Here is a 27544-nt window from a genome sequence, read left to right as displayed (position 1 = left end):
ATGTTGGAGGCACAAGAAATACATTATGTTGGAAGCATAAAAATTAGTCAGAATTTCTTTAATTTAACTAGTTTATTAAGAAAAAAGGAGTAAACTAGCTGATTCTGGTTATTGTTCCTATTTTTTTCTTAAGTAGCAGAACTCATCTTCTGACACCTTATTTATTATTGTTAGCCATTGATTTCTCTCCTGTAACAAATTCCAATATTTTTCAAAATCTAAACCACTTCCTAATTTTGAATGGATGACTTAGTGACACAAATAAGTTGAATAAATCACGATGAAGTTATTTTCTCTGCTAAAACTCTGATGCAAGGTTTCATTAACTTCCTTTAGTACTTAATATTTGACACTTAGCTTTATTAGCAAGTGCACTACTCCATTTAATATCACAATTTTAGTTTCAGTCTTAGTATGGTGTCATTCAACTAAACTTATTAAAGAATAGAATCATAGGATGACTTGAGCAACTTCCATGAATTACTTAAGTAACTTTGGCAATTGAAAAGCTCCACACAGCTAGTCAATTACTCTCTCCTCCAGTGAGACTGGGGAGAGAATCAGAAGGGTAAAACCAACTAACTTACGCCCAGCCAGTTCCTGAGCAACGGCAGCCCTGGCCAAACACCTCCCCAGCGCAGTTTTATTGTTGCAGTGCATGGCACTCTATGGAGTGGAATATCCTTATCATCAATTGGAGTCTGCTGTCTCAGCTATGTCACCTTCAAATTTCCTATTCTCCCTTGTTTTCTCACTGGCAGGGCAGTGTGAGGGCCGGAAAAGGCCTTGGCTTTGTAAGCCCTGGTCAGCAGTAGCTAAAACATCTCTATGTCATCAGCACTGTTTTCACTGCTTACCCAAAACACAGCACTATATGAGCTACTGTGAAGAAATATAACTCTATGTCAGCCAAAAAAAAAAAACAGTACAAAAATGGCCAGTGTTGCATTTAGACTTGTACACCCTACTAGAATCACCGTATCTCTTGATGGACCTATGAGCCAAATGCTCATACCCAGGAGGCAAAATATTCTAAACAGATAGAGGGATGCAGGGTTGAAATTAATATCATTGTACTTGTAGTGGAGCAGACTCATCAATGAATGAACTTTTTAGATTTAGGCCAGTCTTGAAAGTCATTGTGCATTTATCTTACATGCCCACCTTAGTGGTACAAAAAAAAATATTCCTGCAATAAACAAGGCAAAATAATGTTGCCTTGGAAATTGTATGAATTGTGGTTTTGTGTACTATCTTATGTAATAATTCTGCAATATTCACTAAACTTTTAATTACTCATTATGTTCTCAGGGCCCTCAGGCTCCTTTCAAGTGGATTTTTTCCAGGGTTAACAAAACTTCCAGGCAAGTGTAAATATGTTATGTGGAGAAGTCAGAGAACAAAGATATCTGACTATAGCTGATACATCTCTACTAAAACTGCTATCACCACTGTATTTGTCATCTGTGTTGACAGCTCATAGGAAAAAAAAATCAATAAATCCAGGCATTTTGTGCACCTACTGTCAGATACTGCACTTCATGTAATAATTCCCTTATAGCAAAGCCAAAGTTTTTTGTCATCTCTTTATTAACTGAGTCCCTTGCCCAGACATATTTTTGATGGTGCTTTGATTATGTAATTGCAGTTAGTCTGTGAGCATCCTGTGTGAATACACTTCAGCCCTGTGCTGTAGTACACACAGGAATAGAGTTCATCACTTTCAGTTTTTGTCATGGATTTGCTTTTATGTAGCTTAATGATGTTTCTGCTTATTTATAATATGCAGAAAAATCATGCATTGGGACATCTGGCAGACATTTTCTGTCATATGGAAAAGGATGCAAACACCTATATTAATGAGATTAATATTTATAAACATTATCAGTAGTAGATATTATTATCTTAGGGATAGGTCTGTGTATTCACATGTATTATCTGATGTCACAAAAACAAAGTCATGGTCTTCATAGATGCTTGGTAAAAGTTAACTAAACACAACTAAGCTGAAAAGATGTCCATAATTAGTGAAAAGCTTGGAATACGTTCTGAAGTATATCATTCTCTCATTCTAGTTGTTATTGCTTTTGTTTGGCCTGTTTCCAAATGGGAAATAGCTTAGACAAGATCTATCCATTAGACAACATTGACATCTGTCTCGTGGGTAGAAATATGAGAAGGGAAGATAAATGATGCCTCATGCCTGTTTTGAAATATATCAAATTTTAAGGGAAGTAAATTTACCCTGTGCCCTAGGATTACATGTAATATTTGCAGTATGTCACTATCATTTTGCCTGCATGTAGAATCCCTTAACCATTCTTTTTCTACATAATTTTTTGTATCAAAAATATTAATTACTAGTTCATTTTATACAGGTTCAATCCAATTTGAGAGTGTGAACAATTTGACAGCTACGTAGCAGTTTGGCTTCTATTGGGAAATATACAAGGGATTTTGTATCCAGGGAAATGTACTTCAGAGCTAAGGAGTATATTTGAATTAAATGTGAGATGCTCAATATGTGTGTGTAACTATATGTGTGTGTATATATATGTCTTCATAAACAGTATATCAGTAGCTAGCATTCATATTGTAGGATCTATATTTTAACATCAGCAACATAATAAAGTACATCCATGCACAATGTTAGTATGTTTAGTGCACATGCAAAAACACACATATGAAAATAATCCCTTTTCCTGCATGCAGTTTGATGCTGTCACAAGTGAATTTAGACACTTGCAGGTGCATAGCTGAAGATATTATCTCTGTCAGTTCAGTTTTATTGCTGAACTTATTTTTTTTCTTGTGTCTTTTAAGTAAAGAGTAATATAAAACTTTTTATGGCAACTTAGCTTTTGCAGCAGCTGCCAGTCTAAAGTGCTGTCATTTAAGACACAATAAGTTAGGAACAGAAGTGGAAGCATCATTGCTCAATTGAACCAATGGCCCAGAAGCACAGAGAATCAGAATTATTTAGAAAGGCTGAGCCTTAGTCCAGAGAAGAGCCAAATAGTTCACTAGAGTATTACAAAGCTTTTAAAATTAGCTTTAATCAAGCTAGCCTGAGAATTAACAGCAATCAAGCCACTGGGCTGAATCCTTCTGCAGAGCTAACACAGTGGCATGGTGAGTACTTAGAAATAATTGAATGGTCAGGGTTGGAGGGGACCCTAAAGATCATCTAGTTCCAATGCCCCATGGTGCTAATCCCTTCATGCTAAACAGTAAAAGTACAAAACAGGAAACTGTTCCTCTGAAAAAAAATCTTCTGCATATATACAAAATATTCATAAATTAATGTAATAAATACATTTAACATAGGTAAAAAAGCATGCATATCTTTATAAAACATATAAAATTAAACACACTATTTGCTTTTTGGGGATAAGGGGTACTTATGAGACACAGTGTAATGCTCCTAAATTACATTCAAGTTGAACTATTTATATTAAGTAGAGCAAGCTCCTTGACTACATGGGAGTTTGCCACACAAGTAGGTTTTCTCTCTCAGATACTGAAATATCTCAACAAGCAGAAAAATTATCTTTTTTTTTTTTAATATTCTCTTTACTGCCTCAATTTTTGAAAAATCTTTTTAGTTCTAATTGTTCTGTTAAGTGATGCTACCCAAGTTTCTCTAATCATAACCACTGATGAATTCTGAGGGTTTCAGAAGATCTCTATTCAGTTTACACTGTGGTATTTTAATTTCTCTCTTAAGGCAAACTCCTGCCTTAAATTTTTGTATATATTTCTACCCTTTCTAGAGTGCTATATTTATAATATTTATAATATTATATTATATAATATATATTATATAATATATACTATATATATTTATAATATATACTACCTGTATTTAGTAGTTCCCTCATATATGTGCTTTGTGCACCACTTTCATGACAGGCAATGATATACAAATTTGGTTACAGATAAAATAGATATTTTTATCTTGAAAAAAAAAAATTACATACTTAATGTTTTCAGCTTACTGTTTAATAAACGTATCTCATATATTATGTCATTTCTTATAATTGCTAAACTATATGTGACAGTTCAAAGCTGCTAGAAAGCTTTTGTTACAATTCAGCTTTTTTGTTATATGTTTTCTTTGAACTTGCACTGCAATGGGGAAGATGAGGAAAAGGCTCCACTGATATTTGAAACACATCAAAGGCTTAAGTAACTAAACATGCAAGACAGATGCTTTTGTTAATGCCTGCTGTATCTTGTTTCACAATCTTTAGCAGCACATACAGCTTCATGATTTCACACAATCACCATTTTCATGCTTATTAATTTGAAAATTTGATAAGAGTAAAAACCACTTCTTTCAGTATAAAATTCTGATTTTTTTAAAGAACTATACTTTAATCTTGCAATGTTGGAAAAAAAGAAAAAAGTAAAAAGTAGATAAAAAATTGCTAGTATAAACCAAGTCTTAATCAGTTCTTTATTGTATGGAAAGATATATAGCAGCTAGTCTGACAGCTCATGTATTGCCAACCTATTGCATTTACCACTATAAAACAAAATAGTAATTTCCACATTTAACATCTGTAATATATGGCTAATCATAAAGCCAGATAAGCATTCATCTTAGATTAGACATCAATATTTAGAAAAACTTATTTTTTTTGTTTGCTAGGTGATACCAAATCCCAATCCAAATTTTTCACTTAAGTGATTTTTTTCTTAATGAATTACCCAGACTTCAGCTTCTACAGTTTGATCTCTGCGGAGCCTCTAAGTATTTTACATTAGGCAGTCATAGTTTTTTTCCTTTACTTTTTTTTAAATTAGGCAAAGCCTCAACACAGATTTAATCCTTGAAGTGAGCAGAGTTAACAACTATGATTGTTAGAGCAAATCCTGCCTAACACTGACCCAACTCTTGACTCCAGTTCTGTAGTTTGAATTGGAAACTGTAGAGGAGAGGGAATTTGAGATTCCCCATTCCTGCATGTGGAAGGATGCCCCAGGTATGCTTCCCCTTGAAGTCCTGTATTTTTAGCTTCTGATGCTGATATCTTTTCTTGAAATATAGTGATAGTTATGGTCAGGATATTCTAATAAATTGACAAATTAATTGGCTAATGGATGTTTCCCTCTACTGCAACAATTCTAAGGATGTGCATAGGTCCTGTTTACAATTATAAGTTCAAGTGGTAGAGAGGCCTCTTATAGCAGAAAGAGCTGGGTACTATACTCACTTCTGCTTTGTAACCACAAATTTGTTACAGTACTTCACACATACTTCTTTCCATTTGTAGATCTCATTGAAAATACTCATCTGTAAATATTCCCAGCTTTTCTCCTTGCTCAGAATATGATATACCACTGGGATTTCCTTATCTTGTTTAAATTGAAAATGGGCATGAACTAAGACTGTCAGTTTTGGTTTATTCCATTACAGTTAAAGTAGCAGCCTTTAATCATTACCAGCAATATTAGTGCCACAACAGTGTTTACATCTCAAATATGCTTCTAATTTTCCCAGTCAAAGGCAAATTCTTGGTGATATCTTAATGTTTTTTTAGGTAGCTAATGCCAAAATGCAAGGTTATGATCTTGATCTGAATATTTCCCAGATGTGTAGTAAGGTGAAAGGTGGAACAGCTAACAGAACTTGACTTCCTATCTGTGTTAGTCTAAGTTAAGTGAATTCTAAGTCAGGCATAATTAGAGAATGAGACCCCTAGAAACCTTCACCTTCACAACTGTTTGAGATGAAAGCTTAGCGCTTGGGTGAGTGTAACATAATCCACATGTTGGAAGAGAAATCAGAATCAGCTGTCACTGTCTTCTGCATATGTTTTAAAGTGCCCCATTAGCCACCTTCTTGTCAAAAGTCAGTGATCTTCTCTGAGCTTAATGCTTCTAATTCATTTACAGTGGAATCAGGACCAGATTCTAAATCTGATGCCAGTTTCAACACAGTGCCATCCACTGAGGTTTCAGTTTGCATATGACAGATCCAGTCTGGAAAGGTGTAGTTAATAGAGATGGATTCCAATGTCCCTCAGTCACAGGAGTCACATAACTCTTTTTCAAGACAGCCACATCAGATATTGCATAGATAATAAAAAAATCAATAGAACAACATATGAAATTCTTGGATTTGGCCCCTGAAGTTTTGACCAGCAGACCTTCAAAGGCTTTTTCAACCTGGAAAAATTGTCTGAATTGAAAGGGCATCTAGAAATCTCTGCTATGTACAAGAACACTGAAATTGTTAAGCTGGGAATTGGACACTGATATTCAAATCATTTGAGATAATTGGGAAAATTTGTTTTTTTAATTATTGTAGTGTCACCAGATAAAACACTGACATAGATCTTGGATAGCAGAGTCCTCTTTCAAGTTTTGCTATTATTCTGCAAGGTCACTGCAGCAAATCAATCAACCCTCTGAATCAACTGTTTGCAGGCTTCCCAAACTGATCTTACTGGCTCTGATTGCTAATGATCCTGCAATGAGGGTCACACGCTTTCCAGGTGTGGTAATATGTATGCTAATATGTGCAAAATAAGTGGAATTGCATTCAGGGGCATGTCTGTTAACACTTACAGAGGTAATGGCCTGTTTTTAATGTACATGATAAAAATCTTTTTATGAGAGTAGAGTGGGAAGATATTTTAGAGTGGTCCCATAACAAATCCATCAGTGATTTGACTTAGTCCCTTGTTACTGAGACATAAGCCAGGTTTCTTGAAGAAGAGAAATTTTATTTGGCTTCTCCTAATAACTTTCACTTATGTTGGAAATTTTCATTCACTTTTGTTCATGAATAACTCAGAGTTTTCACATAAATGAGGATGTAGCTCCAATGAGAAACTAGGCAGGAAATCTGAGAAGTTACAAATTTTTAGTTCCTCACTAAGCAAAATGGTAGATTTTAATCCACCACAGGCTACAGATTTGAAATAATGTATTTTATATAGTTTTCCAAGCTATGTATGTTTTGTTAGAAATAGCACAGAAATCAGGAATTGCTGAAGTATCAGCTGCTAATTATATTGCAGTATAATTTGTGATAGTACTGATTGTTGGTTAAATGTGTTACACCTTTAAGAGAGAAATCACTCTAAAACAGAGCATACTTCCCATTAAAATATTTCAATTTCTGAGCATTGGGCTTAAAATGTTTTTGAGCAAACAATGGTGAAATATCTGAGAATAGTGACAGCCTGTTGTTCACTTACTCATTTGTCTGACATGTCCTGTTGAAACGGAATTTGAGGAGAAGGGTAAATCTGGCATAAACTTACATCACCCTTTGGAAATCCACCATCTTCTTGATTGTGTGTAGCTTGCCTTTCTTTGGCAACGTGGCCACACTTCCCCCTTTTATGTGAATTAGCACTGGAATTGTTACTCTTAATATCAGAAATTTATATTTAAAGTCGTCAGACCAATTAGAAGGGATTTCTGAGGTCAGTGGGCACTGGATGTTGTCAGCTGATATTTTAACACTGACACTAGGAGCTTTGAGATACTTAAGGCAGCATGCCAGATCTCTTTGTACCAGAACTGTTCCATTTTGATACCAGAGACCTGGAAATGTGGTTTGCCAACAAGAATTTCATCATCTCTGTCCTGTTAAAGATTTTACAGAACCTTTGCTATTGCTCACTATGTAAGTGAAATATACAAGACCTGGAAATTAAAAATCAGCACAAATAGTTTCAAATTATGTAACTCTATTGTTATAACAAAGAAAATATTTGGAATAAAATTTTTACCCTGATGCAAAAATTTCTTCCATATTTCCTGCCAGATTTTTATCTTCTGCTCTCTCTGAAGGCTTTGTGTTTTCATAGGTAGCTGAGAATGTAACTGGTAGGACTGAGTGGGGTCAGGCAGTTCAATTGCTCTGTAGTTGCATGGAAGTGAATTATGATTGAACGGATGCATGACAATAGATTCAGCAGTAGTGTAATTGTTGTTTATTGTGCTACTTTTAAAACAGCAAGGAGTTCCCTTAGCATGATCTTGGCACAAAATTTTTGAAACAGCAAAATATGTGAGAGATTAAAGGAAGCCACTGTGATCCTTAGTCGCATGTTTCAACTTAATCCTTTTTCTATCAAGTTCTTTTGTTAGTGTCTACAAGGAAAGGGGAGGAGATTACAGTGTTGGATTGAGGATAAAAAGAGGCAATGGAAAGTAAAGAATAGGAAAAAGGAAGTAATTCTATAGAGGTGGGCAGAAAAATATGGCCATTAAGAATCAAATTTTCATAGGTGGTATCTTTATGCTTTGCCTTACAGGATACTTGCTGTCTGTGAGCCTGATTTGTGAAAGGAGACCCACAAATGAGTAATTCTTGTAGGAATTGCACCTGGGAGTCCAATTTTCCTGTGCTGAATCAGAGGTTCTCTAGGATTTACCAGTATTCAAACACATTTTTATTTTGTTTTTAAGTAGAAGTCCCTTCACATTTCAGTCTAACAGGACTAGTACAGTTGTCAATTATTACTTATTTACAGAAATCAATGCTTCTTATATAGACAGCACTGACTACAGTGTTTGAGTCTTTATTTGTCTAATAAAGCAAAAAGAAAATATGGTTAATGTTGGATTTGATCAGATCATAAGCACAAAATAAGCAAATGAAAAACGTGGGGATGAGCAACATAAATCTCACAATTTAGAGGCAAGTATCCAAAGTATATGTAATCTATAAAGACAATGCAATGCAAAAAAATAATGGTCTTGAATTTTTTGTGAGCATAATGTGAATGATCACACTCCTTCTATTGCCTAGGGCTACCACTATATCTGAACCATCTTCTGTTAATGCCTGGGTCTTTTAGAGTTTCTCTGCACTTTGGGAATTCCAGTGAACTAACCAGAAATATCATATGGTAGTTATGACTGGTTCCTTTGTAACCAAAAATCAGCAGCACACTATGCACATTGTAAGTACATTAAAGTGCAGATATTGTAAAAATTACTGCTCTTTAGTGTAGTAAGTCCAGCATATTCAGAAATAATTGATTGACTCCCTGTGTGTGAAAATACAGTTTTATGGGCTTGGAAGCATTCTCAAAAGATCATGTGGTACATCCCCTTGTCCCACAACATATCTATCATCAACTCAACTGGACACTTTTATCACCTGCTCTTAAACTCTGCACACACTCCAAAGTATCTTTAATGAATAAAGAGAGATTTTATCACCCTTATTAAAATCTTAGTAATCTTAACATCTTCTCTTACTCTTCTGTGTAGTTGAGCCCATTATTTCTATTGTCCCTTTCACGGAGTTGTCCCGCCTCTTGACAGAAATTGAAAGTTACTGTTACACTTTTTCCTCCCAGATCTTCTCTTTCTAACATAAACTTTATTTAGCTTCTAATTACAAATCTTGTTTTTCTATGCCTATCACTATGCTGGTTGCCCTCTTTCAAGGCTACCTTCAAACAAGAAAAGAATTCAGATGAATCCTTCCAAATGCTGGATTATGTGGAAAGATTTTCTTTTTCATTTTCAACATGTTTAGATGTGTTAGGAAGTTATTAACTTTTTATGTTCCTCCTTCAAGGCCACATTGTACATCAGTAGCTTTTCTGCAAAAATAATTTTCTTCTTCTTCTTCCTGTATTTGTGTTTCCTCAACACAAACTTTTGCAGTGAATCATGGGCAACAATTCCCTAAATACAGTTTTCAAGCCTGTTTTTCATCCTACTTAAAATAAATTTATATTAAACTAGGGTATTTATGATAATTCAGAGTGGTTGTGTCAAAAGCCTAATTACATTGCCCTTTTCATGACGTGACATGTTACACTGTTATAAAATCAGATTAGATTTAATGGAATTGGCTCTTGACTGGTCTTTGCTGGCTGCTTCTCTGCTTTTTTTCATTTCTCTATATGGGGGAATGTATATGTAAGAATTAAAGGTGACTCCACTGCTTCAGACTAAAGGTCAGTCTGGTTTCCTGTCTCTGACAGTAGCAGTAGGAGAAGCCCCAAGAGGAGAAGAACAAGCAGACAGTGCTAACTTCCCTAGTATGCATCAGTATGCAACTCAGAGATGGTATTGATTTACTTGTCTTAGGAATGTATTTTTGGAATTAGTTGCCCTGGTTGCTTCTCAGTTCAGGTAAACTTAACATCAGTTTAGATAAATAGGACATCTTAACCTTGGCTGCTGAAATCTAAAAAGTGTGAAAACATCACTTCTTTTGTTTTAAACATTAAATTGCTGTTTTCTGTCCAGTAATTTCATTTAAGATTCAGTGCATAGTAGCTCCTTTTACATTTTCTTGAAGTTACCTACAGTTTTACAGATTTTCACTACTGAAGCCATTTCTGTTCCACCCTGGAAAGCCCAGTGGTTTAGTTATTCCTCAAATATTATTTAACCATTTTGCGGATCATGCTCTTTCTTGTAGCTTTTCCAGTTCTGTTCTATCTTTTATGAAACAAGGGAAAACAATAGCATTTGCATTTAAAATGCAATCATGGATGGATTTAAACTTTGCAGCTGTATTTTTCATTTCCTAAACATTCCCTACTCTTCTCCAGTAAATTCCAAATTTTTTTAGTACCTATTATAAGACCAAGAGCTAGCAACTGGGCCATTAGCCATTCTGTAACACATTCCATGTTTATAAACCTAATGTTACTCTTCCTATGTGCATCACTTTTTACAACATGCACCTACACTGATTTTTTTCTGGAATTGTATTGCCTTATCAGCTTGGGTTCTGAGAGTCTTTTGCAATTATTCCCAATTCCTTCAGATTTAGTACCCTGAATAATTTAGTATAATCAGCAGGGTTTTTTATGTCATTACTGTAAATCATTAATGAATACACTGTGGACATAAAGTACCAGGATTCTGTTGATTACTTTCCCAAGAAAAATTACTTCCCCCCGCTATTTTTAACCCATAACTTGTTTATTTATTGTCTTCTATACACCAGCTACACAACATATAGAAAAATAGAAAATTTATGGAACCTGGAATGCAATTATTGAGTTGGTCATGCGCAGGAAATTGTAGATAGTTTTGCATTAAATGTCTGTGCCCAGGCTGTACAAGGAGCATGCTCACCATTGATCTCACATTCTTAGGTGTTTCTGCATTCACATGCAAAATCCCATTATATGGGAGCTCTGTTCTTCAGCTGCTCATCTCCAAAGCTGTCTTCAGGTCTACTCTGTCAAATAACTTATTTCCCAAGATGGCTGTTGGATACAGCACTCCTGTTTTACACTGCACATGTTAGTTCACACCTAGCTTTATTTGGCATGAACTATTTTCTACTGGGGTCAACTTCCATAAGATTTTCAATATTATTAACTGCCGGGACCATATAAGCAAGATCAAGCCAGTCTTAGTTCCTTTGGTTTTTAACAGTTTGATGCCAGACCTTGCAAAGCACTGTCTACATGGCCTTGCCATCAGATTACACAAAGAAGAAACTGGTGGGCTGTCACACAGTCTTCACAATATGTTAGACACTCAGAACAGAAAATCCACAGATGTGCCTGACATACAGGTAAAGTCTCTAGAGGTGATATTCTGAGGAAAATTGAACCAAGCCCACCAGGGACACACCAGACCAACCCCATAAGGTGTGAATATGATTGTCAGTTTTCTTCAAATGGCCTAGAGACGGGTTCTTTTTGCAGTGTTAGGCAGTGGTGTAAGCAAAAGTATGTCTGAACCTGACACAAAAATATGCAGAGAGGATGGGACATTCTTTGCCTGCCCTCTACACATTTCCTGACACAGCTTCTGCTGGTATGACAGCACAAATCACACTCACCGTCAGCTGAGTGGTTGATTTGGGTTGGTTGGTTGAGTGTGCTTTGTGCTGTTAAATTACAGAATGTTGAGCAGAAAAACTGGAAATAACGTACCAAACTTTGTGAATTGTCTTTTAAGTGTCCTGAACATAGTTTAGTGAGCGTTTGTGCACACACTTACACAGTTCAAGGTGAAAAAGCCCTGAAAAATTTCAGCAATCCAGACTAGGGAACCATAGTTTTTATAAAAGGACAAGACGTGAGTTGCAAGCATGTGCAATTAGATCACATAATCCTGTGTGTAAAACATGTTTGTTAGCTGCTATCTGAAGATGTCAGCAGGGAAGATGGAAACAATATAGGAGGAGACTTGAAGATAATAAAAGCAGAAGGGTGTGAAGTGATTGTGCTCTTCAGATCAGCCTTTTAAGTTTCTGTGCAAGATTGACGATTTTGTAATCCTGCTTTTTTATGAGGTGTTGAATGAATGCTTAAGAAGACAGCACTTATCAGTGCTCATCAAAGTTTAAAAAGAACTGTTTGTACTAGCAGTCTGAAGATACCAGGTCTAACCAGGTTAGAGACAGTCATGTATTAAAGATGAAAACACTGTGAAAGACATATATCAGGTTGCACTGTAGCAGGCCATAGTTTACATATGTGTGCTAGAGTACAGACCTTGTTACATGCTTTTACTGCATACCTTTGATGAAGAAGGAAATGTACATAATAGGTAAGACAAAGAAAAAGACTAATATTAAATACTGAGAAGTGGGTCACATAGCATTGTAACAAGAACAGTAGTTATCGAATGGTGTCTTTTCAAGTGGTTGTCATTTAGGACGTATAAGTGCACAAAATTATTTATGTCAGAGAAAGCGAAGCAATTAATGGATAAAACAGTAAACTGGTGTTCAGAGCACAGATTTTTTTTTTTTCAGCTGCTAAAATGATGTCTTTAAGGTCTTCTTATATAGTAACAACATGCAATTAATTTCTCTTTCTTTACTCCAATACTGCTGAACAACAAGCTTTGTAACAATGGTGTCTTTCAATAAATACTTTGTCTGAAAATGTTTAGACAGTAATTTGTTTGCAAAGTACCAACCAGGTTATGAGCTACTCAAAATCAGCCATCAAATCATATACAACATTGTCCCAAACTATATAAATATAAGTATTAAAGTCAGAGGCCTGCCTTTTATTTGATCATATCCAGACTGGCTAAGGAAAAAAAAAAATGGAGAAAAAAAAGCCAGGAGGGACAAAAAACAGATGTGAATTTTAGGGAATTTTTAGATACAGTGAAATACTGTTTGCATTGATCTTCTAAATACTGATTACCCATACCATACAGCTGCCCTAATCTACACTTCTCAGATATTCATTCTGTTCCCAGAGTCCTTATAAAGTTTTCTTGCAAAATTGATTATTATGATCAAGTAACTTTAGGAATATTTGTGGCATTGCAGAAGAAAACTGCTGAAAGTGTTGATGAGTAACTACCACCAAATATAATTATGTGAAAAATAATGATCATTATAGCTGTCCAGGGGTAATCTTTCATTATAAACATGTGGATCCCATATTTTAAAATACCATGGATTCCTTTTTCCTGTGTTAGGCAAAGACAGACATAAAACATTAGAACCAACAACTAATTGAGGTTGTGGATTAGTGCGTTTGGCAACTTTCTGATTTGAAGGGAAAACACTAAAACATCGGGTTTTTTTCCCAGAGAAACATAGCAATAGCAGAATACTGCTAGAAACTGTTCTTAGACATGGTATTTTAAAGAGGAACCTGTAGAATTTTGTGATTTTTTTTTTTTTCAGTTTTTCCCCATTACTAAGTTATTACGCCCATATTGATTCAGGAGATGATCCTACCTGCCACAGGCAGTGTAGTGCACACTGCAAAGCTTTCTGACAGCTATGCAGGTAATTGTGCTTTTATCTCCTACCTTTCACAACAAGGTAAGTGTTTGAGATGGGGAAATAGACCATATTTTTCCAGTCCTGTTTTCTTGCACAAAGGGGAGTCAAGATCCACCATAAGGACAAATGATGACCAAAATTAAGCAAAACTGATGAAAGAGAACTATTGTCCCACTTAGCTGTTGTTCTATTAGCTTTAGCTAGAACAACAGCCACAGCATGTGTCAGACAGTCTTAGCAGCAGACAACAAACTTGTCATTTGGATAAAGATTGTTGGTAGACAAATTGCTGAGGAAAACTGCAGCACACTGGGTTTCCTGTCCACAATGCTTAGTCAGTGCCTCATAGGAGTTTTTGCATCTGTTTGTACATACTCTGACTGCTTTAGCACCCTGGGTCACTTCCGTCTGCTTGTATTTGTCAGTGTCTAAATACTGTTTGGCTCCATTTAATTGTCATTTGCACCCCATTTGCAAATACAGGTATTGTATCTGCTAGCTGATTTCCACCCATTAGTTCTCTTGCCAATGCATTCCATCCAGCTAGAAGATCCTCCCTTCCCCAGGAGGGAAAGGACAGATTGCAGGTGATGTAGAGGTACTTCTGTCAGTCACCGTGCATTTGGATTGTTTCTTCTGCAGTACAACTGTTTATTATCCCTCCCTAATCTGTTGGGATGGACATTAAATGGAATAGCCTTACCTCTGTCCAGTTTCTTCCAGTTAAAATTATTAACTTTGAATCTTATACAAGTGGTAAAATGCATGAGGTGAATAAAGTAATCATGAATGTCAAAGATCACTTGGGATTTCACCCAGGTTGAAACAGGCAGATCCATACAGCCTTCAGAAAATGTACTACTCTCTTATAAGCTTTCCATTGTCTTGCATGTTTCTGTGGAGACATGGAAATTTAAGATTTGGCAGAAATCCTGAGTGCCTGGTCCTGTCTACAAAATGGAAACATACATGGACTGCCAAGTTTCGATTAGGATTTGGATTACTATCCAAGTTTCCTTATAAACACATGAAGTAGTCATTCTGCTCAAGTCAGTACACATCAGGCCTTACTTAGAACATTGGTCCAGTCTTGGGCACCTCAGTTCAAAAAAATTAGTCAACTGGAAAGAGACCAAAAAGAGAGCACTAGAAGGTCTAGAAAATATATACTACTAAAACTGACTGCAAAAACTTGGATTGTTTAGTCCTTAGGGTTTAAAGTTGATTTGTTTTCTATTGAGAGTTTTTTTCCAAGCCAGATCATTCCAATGATTTTGTTTATAGTGCTGCTCCACAGTTACATTTGAAGGGTTGGTGAACTTCAGCACAGAGGCAGGAAAAAGAAGCCAGGAAGGGCTGAAACTCCTTAAGGCATCTTTGTCAAGAGATCTAATCAGATAACTGCAACCCTGCATCTAATCATATGCACTATACTGTTGTGGTGTTTTGTTTTCCACTTTTTCTCTTGGCATATGAACCACTGCTCTTCTTGGTTAGTATAAGTTGTCACTTATAGCTTCTCTGTCCCAAAACCAGATCAGATAATGTATTCCTACACTGTCTGTGTCTAATCTAAAGTTACCAAATCTTGCAGTGTTGGGGTCAAGCAGGCTGAGATGCTCAGGCATCAACATTTTCCATCAACATTCATGCAGCTGTTTATATGTCTTCCCATCTTAGCTCAAAACACAGAGCTCAAGAAATCTGAGTTCTGATTAACATAACCAGGTACTGTTGGCTCTGTGTGCAGCCATTTCATCTCAAAAGTGTGAATTAAATCCATCTGAAGGAAGCAAACATGTTTATATTCCCTAGCACTTTGGCTAAATCAGATTACATGCTTGTGTGTTAGTGATGAAAGTGACAGACATGGTGTCCTTGAGGGAACAACTGAGCTCATCAAAACTGACAAGATAGATGTGTCCTTAAAGTCACTTCCAGCATTTCCTTTGCTTCAGTTTAACCCATTTAGCTTTGGAAATGTAATAGAGGGAGTGGTGGTGTTCAGAGCTGTCCTTTGATGTTGCCTGTCTTCACTGACCTGAGGGAAAAATATAGGCTAACTGATCCCGGATTAATTGTTTCTGTTACATGTCAGGATGTATACTAGCTACATTGATTCCTGCCAATTTTTTAGCTAAACCTAAACTCCTCCTTTGCTAACTACCAGCTCTCATTATTGATCACTAAGAAGTTCTCTCATCCCAGGTGCCACCCTTCAATTTGCTTGGTTTACAGAGAACAATTAATTGAGTCATCTGTGCTCTGCTCTGAAATTAAAACCATAAAAGCGGTAGAAGATGAAAAGGAAGTTGGTACAGACCATGTTGATCTGAGAACAAGCTCTAATAATTAGTCTTTAATATGATTTTTATGCACTGTGGAGATGTCACACTTCATGCTGATGCTACGGTGATATAGTAACGCTCAGAGGTTTTGTTACCATAATCTTCCATAAGTTTAGATACATATCTCAGGCTTATCCAAATGTATTAGATGTAGGCATTGGATAGAAAAGTTCATGGAACGTTTTTTCACTATGGTTGATCTAAATATGACACATTAGAAGATTGCTTTGTGGTCTTTCTGTACTTTAACTTCTGATATAGTATAGGAATGACAGCAGACTCAAAAAAATCAAGTGTTAATAAAATCCACAAAACTGGTTAAACTTCAAGCTCCCTTTCAAAGTCAAGCACAAAGTCTGTAAGACTGTCATTCAGTGGAACTACTTTTGATAATTGAAAATGCTTTCAAAGGCAAGACTTGCTTGCCATTTCAGTTTTCTATGTTCTTTTGATCTATTAATCCAACATATTCCTTTTTCTGCTATCACAAAATACAGGTAAATCTAGGAATATCCATATAATTTGTAATTTGGGGATATTTTCATCTTGCTTTGCACAGGTGTAATTAGTGAAACAGAATGGAAACAGAGGCAGTATCCTCATATACCTTAGCACTTCACTCTTCCATGACTACATCCAACAAATCTGTTTGCTTCAAACCACTTTTTTTCAAGCCACCTACTAAGAATAGCTTTTTGAACTACCACGTCTTCAACATTATGCTTGAACATCAACTTGTTTTGACTTAAGCCAGTGGCAGTCAAAGGCGCCCCTTCAGACAAACTCCCTGTTGACCACAAAAGCCAAAGTTCTGAAAAGTCAGTTTAGTCTCATCTGCAGTCACACCAAGCCCTGTCTTCTCCAGCTATCTTCCAAGAGCTGCAGCTTCCTTCATGGGTCCAACAGCTTCTTGTCATCATTTGGGAAATCAAAAGGTTTCACTAGTTCTCAGTCATTATCACATTCTATCCAACTGAACTCCTTCTTCATCTATGATATTTTTGTAAACAGAAGAAAACCTGAAGTGGGGAGGGATTGTTTGTGGATTGCTACATATTCAGGAGAATCTTTGAAAGGTGTAGGAAGATGCATGGTGGTTCTGTTCTTCAGCATAGATATGACTGCAAATAGTGTTGGAGATGTTCCAAATGTGTTTGTAGGAACTCCTTACACAAATGATGCAACTACAGGAAAATGACCACTATCTCACACTGCAAAGTTGAACTTGGTCCCAGAATCAAGCGTGTCTTGTTGCAGACCATGAGTATATCCACTGCACTTCTGTCTTGACAACAGATCTGATATTCTGTCAAATTGCCCTTCCTAAGAATTGCTTGACATAATTTCATTCTGTTTCCAGGATACTTTGTAGTTTTTTTGCTTCATATTGTCAGCATTTTTATAAAACATAGGACATTTTTAATTAACATATAACCAAGGAAGTGCAATTTTACCTTGTAGTTTTTACAGACCCTCTGTGCAAAGCAAGATGACAAATAGCCAGGTTTCTGTTGCCTTGTCATATATATAATGATGACTTTTATAAACTATAAAAATACAGTTTATTTAAGGTAAATACATTTGGATTCTTTTGGGAATATGTTTATAGCCTTTGGGACCTGTAAAGAGAGCATATGCGTAGCTACAGGGTACATCTCATGTTGATATTTGAAATCTTTTAATTATAATGCATTGGAAATTGTTTGGGTATAGAAAGCTATGATTTTACAGTGGATATGGTCAATGGGGATTAGTTGTAATTGTTAGGTTTTATAAACTTATGGCTGTAAAATAACAGTATGCTGTCTGGTTTAAAGCAATAACAGAGGCCAGAGCATTTTGATTTTTTTTTTTTAATTAATTCATTTTCATTTCCAAGTTCCTAAGAAGCATGAAACCAGAATAAATAACTCCTAACACTTTTACCCCAATAACAATATTTTTTTTGTACTGGTTGTTACTAAGAATAATTACAAGTCACATTATATCATGGAAATTATTTACTTTACAGATCTTCTTGCACCTAAGTCTTAAGGCATGGAAATATCTAAGCCCAAGCAAAGGTATAAAATCAGATACAAGAAGCACTCAAGGAAGCATGTTGAAATGCCATTTTTGTTTCAGAGTGACAGAAGAGACAAAAGAGTTTCAATGAAAAGTTAATATTGATGGGAATAGAATAAGAAATTAAAACAAAAATAAAGAAAGGGATAGGGAAAAGGGAAAATACTGTAGTTTTAAGCTTCATACTGTATATCTCAATTTTTTTTAATATAATCCTGCTGAATTTAATAACACTTGAAGAATAATCAAATGTATATTTTCACACTTACATCCAATGAATTGTACTTATTTTATTCAAATTAAATTATTTCAAAGTTCTAGAAAATCTTAGGCTTTCTTACAGATTCATGTCAGACAAGTAGATGATCTTCTACTGACGTTTGAAATTTGTCTACATCACTGAAACCAATAAAATGCTCCTATTGCCCTCAAAAGATTTCTATCAAATTAGAAATTCTTCTCTTGGGAAGATCTGTAAAGAGCAGTGAATAATTTGCAATCTAGATGAAATCTGGATTGTAACTCTGCTTGTAAGTAGCAGGTAACTCTTGGGGACTACAGAGAGTAGTAAAGTATCAAACTAAATCCATATTGGTTAAGGGTAACTAGATCAAGATTAAATTGATCTGAAAGAAAAATATCCATTAAAATATCCATGTCTCCCAAATGAAATACTTTAGAGGATAGAATATGCAAAATTGTCAATGACAATTATACATTTTTCAACTTTCAAGTACACAAAACACAGTGAGAAGAAATCCAGGATCATTAGTGATAATATTATCAACCTGATAATAATTTGGAACAATTCTGCTGTATTTGGCTACAATTAAATAGCTTGACCAGCTAAAAGCTAGTTTTTGTGGATATAATAAATGTAGGAACATTCCTCCTCATCACCGCCTTACAGTTGCTCCACCAGAAATATAATGGAGTATGAAATTGCAAACAAACTTTACCAGAAAAAACAGACTATATTTTCATTAATTATACATGTGTTGTTTTTATTTAAGTATTTTTCTGAAAAGCAGTATGAATGTCCATCATTCAAGTGCATGACACTTAATTCTGTAGAAGTTTCTCATTTAGGCACTGTTCTCTTTCAGCTCTTAGTGAAATAGTTAATTGAAAAGCCTAATATGATGTTATTGTTACAAGGAAAGTATGGCAAAATCTAAATCAGTTTAATTACTTTCAACATCAAAATTTATAATGGCACATGTTATGTCAGTATTTTTCTTGCTTCTTTGTTTGTGTTTTGGTTTGGTTTGGTTTTTTTGTCTTGTTACTGGTGTTAGAAATGGACCCAGGCACAGTTCAGAATACAATTCCATAGAAAGAATTAACTGAATTCTTCTCATCACTTTTTGGCATGGAAAATACAAAAAAAAAAAGCATCACTCATGGTGTTGTGCAGTTTTTGCATCACATTCTTGCCCTCTATTAGTTTGCTATCCACAACTTAGTCCACTTTATTCTGATTTTGAGCACGATTTTGAGCAGATATTCCATGGGAGATCTGCTCAGTCCTCCATAACAATGCTCTTTCAGAAGATCAAGAAAGCAACTTTGGCTTTTCTTTGTTGTGAAAATGGGCAACATTTTAAGAATAATACAGATTAGAGCCCTGCAAATATGGACTCACTGATCTATCAGTGGCATGGCCCTGGTATATGTAAGCTATCACAACCTAATCAAGGAGTACAGTTTTGCCCCTAATGTAATTTCTCTACTGGTACAGCTTTAGTGTACCACACTGAGTTAGCCAGGATATTGATCTAACTATTGCTACATAAATGTCAGGAGAACACGAGAAATGTTGGAGCCAAGCATGCAGTCTCCTACTCCCAAATCAGTATGTTCCTGGGCAGAAAACAGAGGTGAAAAGGTGTATCTCCCAATACAGGTCCCTTGAACTATCCAGTGTCCCAGAAAGAGAGTGTTTTAAGGCAGGGGGGAAGGGGGGGGGGTGGGATAATATTTATTACAAACAGACCAAAGTGTTTCTGGTATCTGGAAGACAAAGATGGTGTGGCCATCATTATTGGTCTTACTACTTCTCACATTGTCAACACACTTGCCAAAAGTGAATTTATCAGCTCAGTGTAACCAAGAGATTTAGTTTATCTAAATGTTCTACAACGAATAAATTGTTTACCAAGGTTTTTAAAGGTTGGGGAAAATCCAGTATTCTACTGACACATGCTATATATTTAATTTGATGCTGTGGTTTTAATGCCTCTTCTGATAAGTTATAGTAAAATCTTTGCTAGGAAAAATGAAGTTGTTTCAGTATGTCTGGGGTGTAAAATTCAGGGTTAGGAAAAATGTTAATTGAAAAAATCTTTGTGCATATTCTTGCACTGGTTTAAAGAATACTTCTGAATTTTTTGGTCAGTTGGTCCTAAATATTACAAGTTTTGTTTTTTTAAGGTTTGTTGTCTTTTCTTTAGTGAGAAAATCCTGTAATAAAGTAATTAAATAGCTCAATTTTTATTTTTTAGGCATATTGGAGATAACATCTGTAGAAATTGGAGTTGTGGCAGTTAAGTCTATTAAGAGCAACTACTATTTAGCCATGAACAAAAAAGGAAAAGTCTACGGCTCTGTAAGTACCTTTTTACATTCCAAATGGATTTCAGGAGTCAGCACAGTTCCCTGTCTTGCCTATTGAAACACTGCTTGTCTGTGTATTGCTAGTAATTAGACCTGAAATGAGCTGTTCATCCAAATTTCATCCTCTGATAAACCAGGATCCACAAGCGTCCTGTTGTTTGCTAAGTTCATACCAGCATAGCTGCTGGGATCTATCATGCTTACTGCCTCAGTCACACTTATTAAGGAGCGTTCAGTAGAGAGGGTCTCACAAAATGTAATCTTTAAAGCTTGTTTTCCCTGTTTGTTTTTTTTTTTTCTACAGTGCAATCACACTTAGCAGAAATTTGAGGGTGGGGGAGAGAGGAATAAAGGTGCCTGAAATCTTGAAAACTTGAGCTGATGGAGTAAACACACCAATCATTAGCAGGCTTTAAATTGACTATATTGACTACTGATTAATATTATGGACAGTAGAGAGAGACAAGAACTGAAAAATCAGCAGCTAAGATTTATTTGAATAGAATTCAGGTAACACTTGAAAGTTGTCCATATATACTTAATTTGTATTTGTATAAGTTTGGGGTTACAAATATTTTCAGGGGAAAAAAATCCAAATGCCAAAACTCAAAAATAATCAGCTAAAAAAAAACCCAAAAAAAACAAACAAACAAACCAAGGAAACTCAGAAACAATCCAAATATTTTTACTAGAAAGTGATATGATCTATAAATCTAACAACTAAAATATATCTTCACACATCCTTATGATTACACAAACACCAGATTGTTCTGGTATTACATCTGGTTGATTTGCAGTTTTACAATGTTGTTCCAGTTTCTGGAAAGGTTATGAGCCATTCTGCAGGTTGCTTAATGTTCAGATCATCCATATGCTTTATAGAAAGGAGGTCACATATAGGGACTGAGTTTATGGTAGAGCAGTGCAGCTAGGCCTCCAATTTCTGCTGAAAACAATGAAGTAATGGTAATTTCAAGTGAGACTCAAGGGGCCTCTAGTCATTTGGCCCTCTTTCTTAAGGAAACATTTCTACAGAGTGTGTTTAGTTCATGAAAACTATATAAACTGTCCTCCCTTACCTGCACTGTGGCTAGTCACTCCTCATTCAGCAACATACTTCTGGTTTTCTAAACTCTGTGATAATGTCAAAGAATCACATTAAGGAAAGACAAGAACAAAGACATTTTTCTTGTATTCCTGTAAATGTAGATTTAACTTCTAGATTTAACTGGTCAGAAATACAGGATGATCAGTGTTTATTGAGAAAGAAAACTGTGTACTGAGTTATGCAGTACAGTCATTGATCATAGGTATGCTTCTGTACGTAGGTGAAGGTTTTAGCATAAATCACCACCTTCAGTTCACACATCTCAGTTGTGTACTTCAGTCATTTGTGATGGTCTATCCCAAAGCCTAAGACAGACACTCTTAGCCCAGTTGTCAGCCTTGCCTGGTGTGATAAGAGTCTGTTTAGAGTCTATCCCAACACAATATATGTACAAATGACATTGAAGCAGCTTTCATATACCATAGATGGAAATTACTGCCATAAGATTTGGTAATTCATAGTGTATTAGAAGTAGCGTTGACAGGAAGATACGAATGTGGGAAGCCTTTTTTTTAATTCCAGCTGAGATAATTTTTCAATATTCACATCATAAAATCACAACATAATGATTTATCAAAACCTATTCCATAATACTTTAGCAATTTCAAGAATGCTTCTGTTATTATTTTTCCCATAATCCCAGGACTTGCAGTTAGCTTCATATTACTACAGTCTGGCAGCTTGCAGATGGATATGAATACCAAAACCAGAACCACTAAAAAATTGTAAAAACACCCTTGAGCACATGCACAATAGACATTGATGAACACTTGTGCTGAAATTTTTTTAAAATGAGCAAAACAGTCCAGTATAACACTCAGACTTCTGCCAGTAAGACTTCTTAAGCACATCAAAACATCATCTTTTCTGTTATCCAAGAATAGAAGTAAAAGTTGGATTTGAGTACAATTCTGCATCTAGAAAAACAAGAAAAGCTCTTTCTGGTTTAATCAAATGCTTTTCTATTTGACCTATTTTTGTTAAAATGAGGAAAAAAAGACTCACTCTTTGGTTTCTTTAACAAAATTAGCTTCTTTAAGCTTCTTTAACAAATTGGCAGGTAGGAGAAGCTACTGTGGTTTAGAATGTGATTGATGAGCACCTTATTTTTTAATACCTTGATGCCAGAGGTGACATATTACAGAAAATAACTAGTAAATTATCTGTATGGTGACATTGTGAGTGTAGACAGTGTCAATAGTGGTCTTGTAAAGAGTCTTGCCTTGCTGGTGTCTTCCCCACTGCTCATTGTTCAAATAACTACTAATCCTGAAATTAAAGAGCACTTTGAGAGCCAAACTGAATTTGAATGTATGCAATTCCATCAAGAAGCTCTTCAACGGTTGTAGAAACAACTATGGGAAACATAAACTGTTCACACAAAATTCTCACTGGGTCAAAGTACTTAGCATCAACTAGTATAAAAATTCTAATTTAAATTAATAGATAAGGAAAATATATTTCCCTTGATTTCATTGACATGAAACTTGATTTAGTATTCAGACGTTTTTCTTGTGTTGTTCATGATCACATTAAAAATAGTGCATGTAGTTAGTATATCATAGTCTGACATTCTAACCTGTTTCTCCCCGAGCTGTGCAGTGACATCTGATTTTCTGAAATGCAGGAACAAAATGCTGATTTTTAATTTAATTATGTTTCAAATACCCAACTCTTAAAAACCTTCTAAATGCAATATAAGTAGTTTGTTAAAATTTGATTGCTTTATGTATAGGAATTACTTGTTTATGAAAAGAACTATTCTTGGCTTCTATACAAAAAGTGTATTTAGGTAAAATTACATTTAACAATACAGGAAAAGAGTAGACTACCCTACATTCTTCCACTGACTTGTATTTTTGATTCCTTCTAACAGCCTGACAGGTGGTTCTCCTTTAAAAATAGAAAACCGTAATCTCTGATGCCATAATATTAGTTCCAATCTTGTTTAGTCAATAAGATATGGGATCATACACAACACCTTTTTAGGCTAAGCTTCTTTTCAGGTCAGCCAAGTGAATAGGCCTCACATCAGTTGTGATAGCAGCATAAAAGTGATTTTCATATATCCAAAAAAAGCCCCTTTTATTACCAGTGTGATCTAAAGATTCTTACTTTAAATAAGAAAGTCCTATTACATCAATATTTGTTTAATGTATGGTATCAATAATCTCATTTAGATATCTAAGAGTTATGTTTGTTAGAACTGAAATGTGATTTATTTATAAGATTGCTTTCTCATGTTTTTGAGTTTATGACTGAGAACTTGATTCTTGCCGTATACCAACACTGGGAATTTGATTTTCAGTTCTTAATGAATAATATAATTTAATTGCTATGTCTATGCATTGAATTATTAATTATATATTCTGTTAATTTCACTTTTTGCAGTCTAACTGATGAAGCTTTATCTGCTGTGGACACAGTGAAACTTTTATTTAAATACGCTGTAAAAGAGTGTCACATGCAAAGACTACAATGTTTTGAAACATTTTTTAAAAGTATTTGTCTTCAGTATGATGAAATATTATGTTTGTTCTAAATCTGTGCGTTTTTTCTTCTTTTAACAGAAGGAGTTTAATAGCGATTGCAAATTGAAGGAAAGAATAGAAGAAAATGGATATAACACATACGCGTCCTTAAATTGGAAGCACAATGGAAGGCAAATGTTTGTGGCCCTGAATGGGAGGGGAACCACAAAGAGAGGACAGAAAACAAGAAGGAAAAACACTTCAGCTCACTTTCTTCCTATGGTAGTCATGTCGTAGATGAACAAACTTTTTTTGACGCAGTTGAACCAAAGGCTGTTATGTCAAGAATATTTGGTAATTCTCTTAAAAGGTAGATGCTGAGAAGTAGCACAGACATCTGCATGTTTGAAATGAGAGCAGGGGAAGCCTTTGAAAGTTTTGTACTTATTGCTGGCACATGAAATACCTTTATTTAGTTTGTTGTCATATCTTATAATCAAAATGAAGCTGGATCAAAGGGGATGGAATTTATTGCCAGTGTGAACTTTTTTTTTTTTTTAATCACTGCAACAGACCTTGATGGACATAAGACAATCTGTTGCGTGATCTTCATGGGGAATGCTATTTATGGAATACTAACTCTTTCAAAGTCCTTAATTGCTCATTCAAGCCTAATGATTTTATGAACAGTTAGACACACAAGCATTTACTGGAAGCACTTGGGTCATATGCACAAATAATGACATTTCTGAAGAAGCCTTGTGGACGAATGGATAGGATAAGCAAAGTAGTGTATAACTGTTCTAACAAAATGAATAGTATGGTTTGCTTGTATGTCCTAAATTCATTTCTTTTTATTTCTCTCTAAGTTATTTATTTAATAGGATGTTAAATATCTTTTTTTATTTGAAATATTTCCTCATTTACTTCTTTCTTATTTTTCCCTTTTTCTTAGTACTTCACCCAGAGGTTGATAGATTAAAATGTCAGAACCTCAGAAGTACTCAGAGAATTAGACAAGGCTTTAAAGGCAGAATTTAGAGTGTATACTCCATTTTTTCCTAAACTGTCTTGCACTTAAGCATAAGACCAAACAAGCAGTGCTTGGATTTATGGTATTGGGTGTCTTTATATTGGAGAAATTTTTGTACTTATCAGCACTCAAGAAAAACCTGCAAGAAATACTTTGTTAAAAGGGTCTTTCTACTATTTTGAAATTGAAAGAAGGAGACACATCTGTACTTGGGTGTCAATGCATCTGTGTGTATATTCATCTGACTTTGATTTCAGTTTGGAGCTAGGATCTAACACACAGCTATCAGTGTGATATTCTACACACAGACTGGGCTGGAACCCTGATGTGGTCAGCCCTGTTAAAACCACTGAGACTGTGAGTGTTAAAATAAAACAGTAGTGTGTAATTCCTAAGTGTAATGTTTGGCCACTGAAAGGTAAGCAAGAAGGCAACACAGTCCTGCACACCTCTTTCAATTGATACTCTCATTCAACCCATTTGCCTTTGGTACCAACGTGAATAATTACAGGCATATAGTGGGAGTGATATCTAGCTAAGGGCTGCAAGACCAAAATTATCCTCATGAGATCCAAAATCATGCTCATGCATTTTTCAGAGATTATTACTCATGTGTATATCATATATGAGAGCCAACTGAAAAGCTGTGCTGGTTTCCAGCTTTAGCATGCCTTTCATAACCATCACAGTAACTAAAGGCTCAAAATACATAATATCCAGCACATTTTATGAAGTGTTACTTGTCCCGTGGCTTAACTCAAGCAACTGCAGTATAATAAAGTTAAGCATAATATGAAGTCTGTTCAATTAAAGGTACATAAGGTTTCTTTTATATTTTGCTTTACTCAGTAATTTTAGAGAGCTCTGGATAGCTCACCAGTGTAACCATATTGAGACTCATTTTGTTAGAGCAGATAAATAGAAAACAGTACATCAAACAATTTGTACCACTGTCTTCACATTGTATTCCACTAAATAAATAAATAAGCCTTTGCAGTGTCTTTAGTAAGAAACAAAAGTAGTATAATATTATTTTGTTTTAAATACTTTAACTGATAACTATAAGATTATATTGATGCTGCAGTTTATCTTCAATATTTCTCATTGTGAAAAAGTTGGTTTTATTTTTATTGTTTGGAGACTGTATTTTGGTACAAAGGAGAGCCTTGCTTAATGTGTCTTTTTGAGAATGTTTAACCTCTATAAAGGCTGGTGTTGTTGGAATCTTCTATAACTTATTTAAGTCAATGTTTAACCAGCACTTCAATCTTAATCTGTTATTTAAATATTAGCTGTTTAAAAAAAAAAAGAAAAAAAAAAAAAAAGCTTTCCCATTAAATTCAAAATGGTCAGATTATATTTCCTGTCCTTAAATAAGTCAGCTGTTTTAAAACTAGGAATTCACTGAGAGACAACGTATTTTTAGTTGATAGCTGATGTTGTGTTTTTTCATGGTACTTTATCTCCAGTTTTCTTCTTCACAAATGACATTTTTGTAGAAAGAAGCCTAAGAATTTCAGATTTTAAATGTAGTTGCAGCTCACAGTAAAATTTAACTATCATGATAAAAGTGAGTTTCTGTTGTTTAAATTTGTAATCAGTAATTAAAACTGACAAGACATAATGGGCCACCCATACTGAACCTTCAGTATGATTTGGATGAATGCAGTATTGAATGACGACTTAAGAACATTTAGGGTACAAATGAAATTCTCTTCTTACAGACTTACCTAGATGACTTGGTCAGGGGAGGATTATGCATAAATATTATCATAGTACTCAAAACACCATGCTGCTCAAATGACAAGATCAGGAAATACCACTTTCCCAAAGTGAGCCAGGAGCCATTTGTGATGTGACAAGTGGTTTCTGAAAATTAACAAAAATAAAAAACCCTTGAAGGAATCAATGATTCCTGTGTGTTTGGTATACTGTAACACCCACTATAGTGGGAACAAACTGCAGATATTAGAGTATCCCAAGTCCTCAACCATAAGCTCTGTTTTCTGTCACCCTGAGCATAACAGTCTCCTGAGTAAAAGGAAAACAGGGGGAGGGGTTTAGAAAATAAAAGGGATACAAAAATCACTGAGCAACAATGTATAGTACGTTATATTTAAATAAAAATAATAAAATGTGGGGATTAGAGAATAAAAGTATTGTCTTTGTTTGTTTTATTAACCTGAAATTGTA

The 27544-nt window shown here is 35.1% G+C and overlaps 1 protein-coding gene across 1 annotated transcript in view; it reads left to right on the top strand.

Moving 5' to 3' along the window:
* Positions 1–27223, top strand: part of FGF10 (fibroblast growth factor 10) — a 59201-nt gene extending 31978 nt beyond the window's left edge. The window contains exons 4-5 of the mRNA XM_031507326.3: positions 20628–20731; positions 24418–27223. Of these exons, the coding sequence (XP_031363186.1) occupies positions 20628–20731; positions 24418–24615 (302 nt within the window). The 3' untranslated portion in view covers positions 24616–27223. The remainder of the gene's footprint in view (positions 1–20627; positions 20732–24417) is intronic.
* The last annotated feature ends 321 nt before the right edge of the window (positions 27224–27544 follow it).

Source organism: Lonchura striata, chromosome Z (genome assembly GCF_050655825.1).
Source record: "Lonchura striata isolate lonStrDom1 chromosome Z, ASM5065582v1, whole genome shotgun sequence".
Taxonomy (NCBI): domain Eukaryota; kingdom Metazoa; phylum Chordata; class Aves; order Passeriformes; family Estrildidae; genus Lonchura; species Lonchura striata.
The sequence above is the reverse complement of the archived record's forward strand: the minus strand, read 5'-3'. Positions and strand labels throughout refer to the sequence as shown.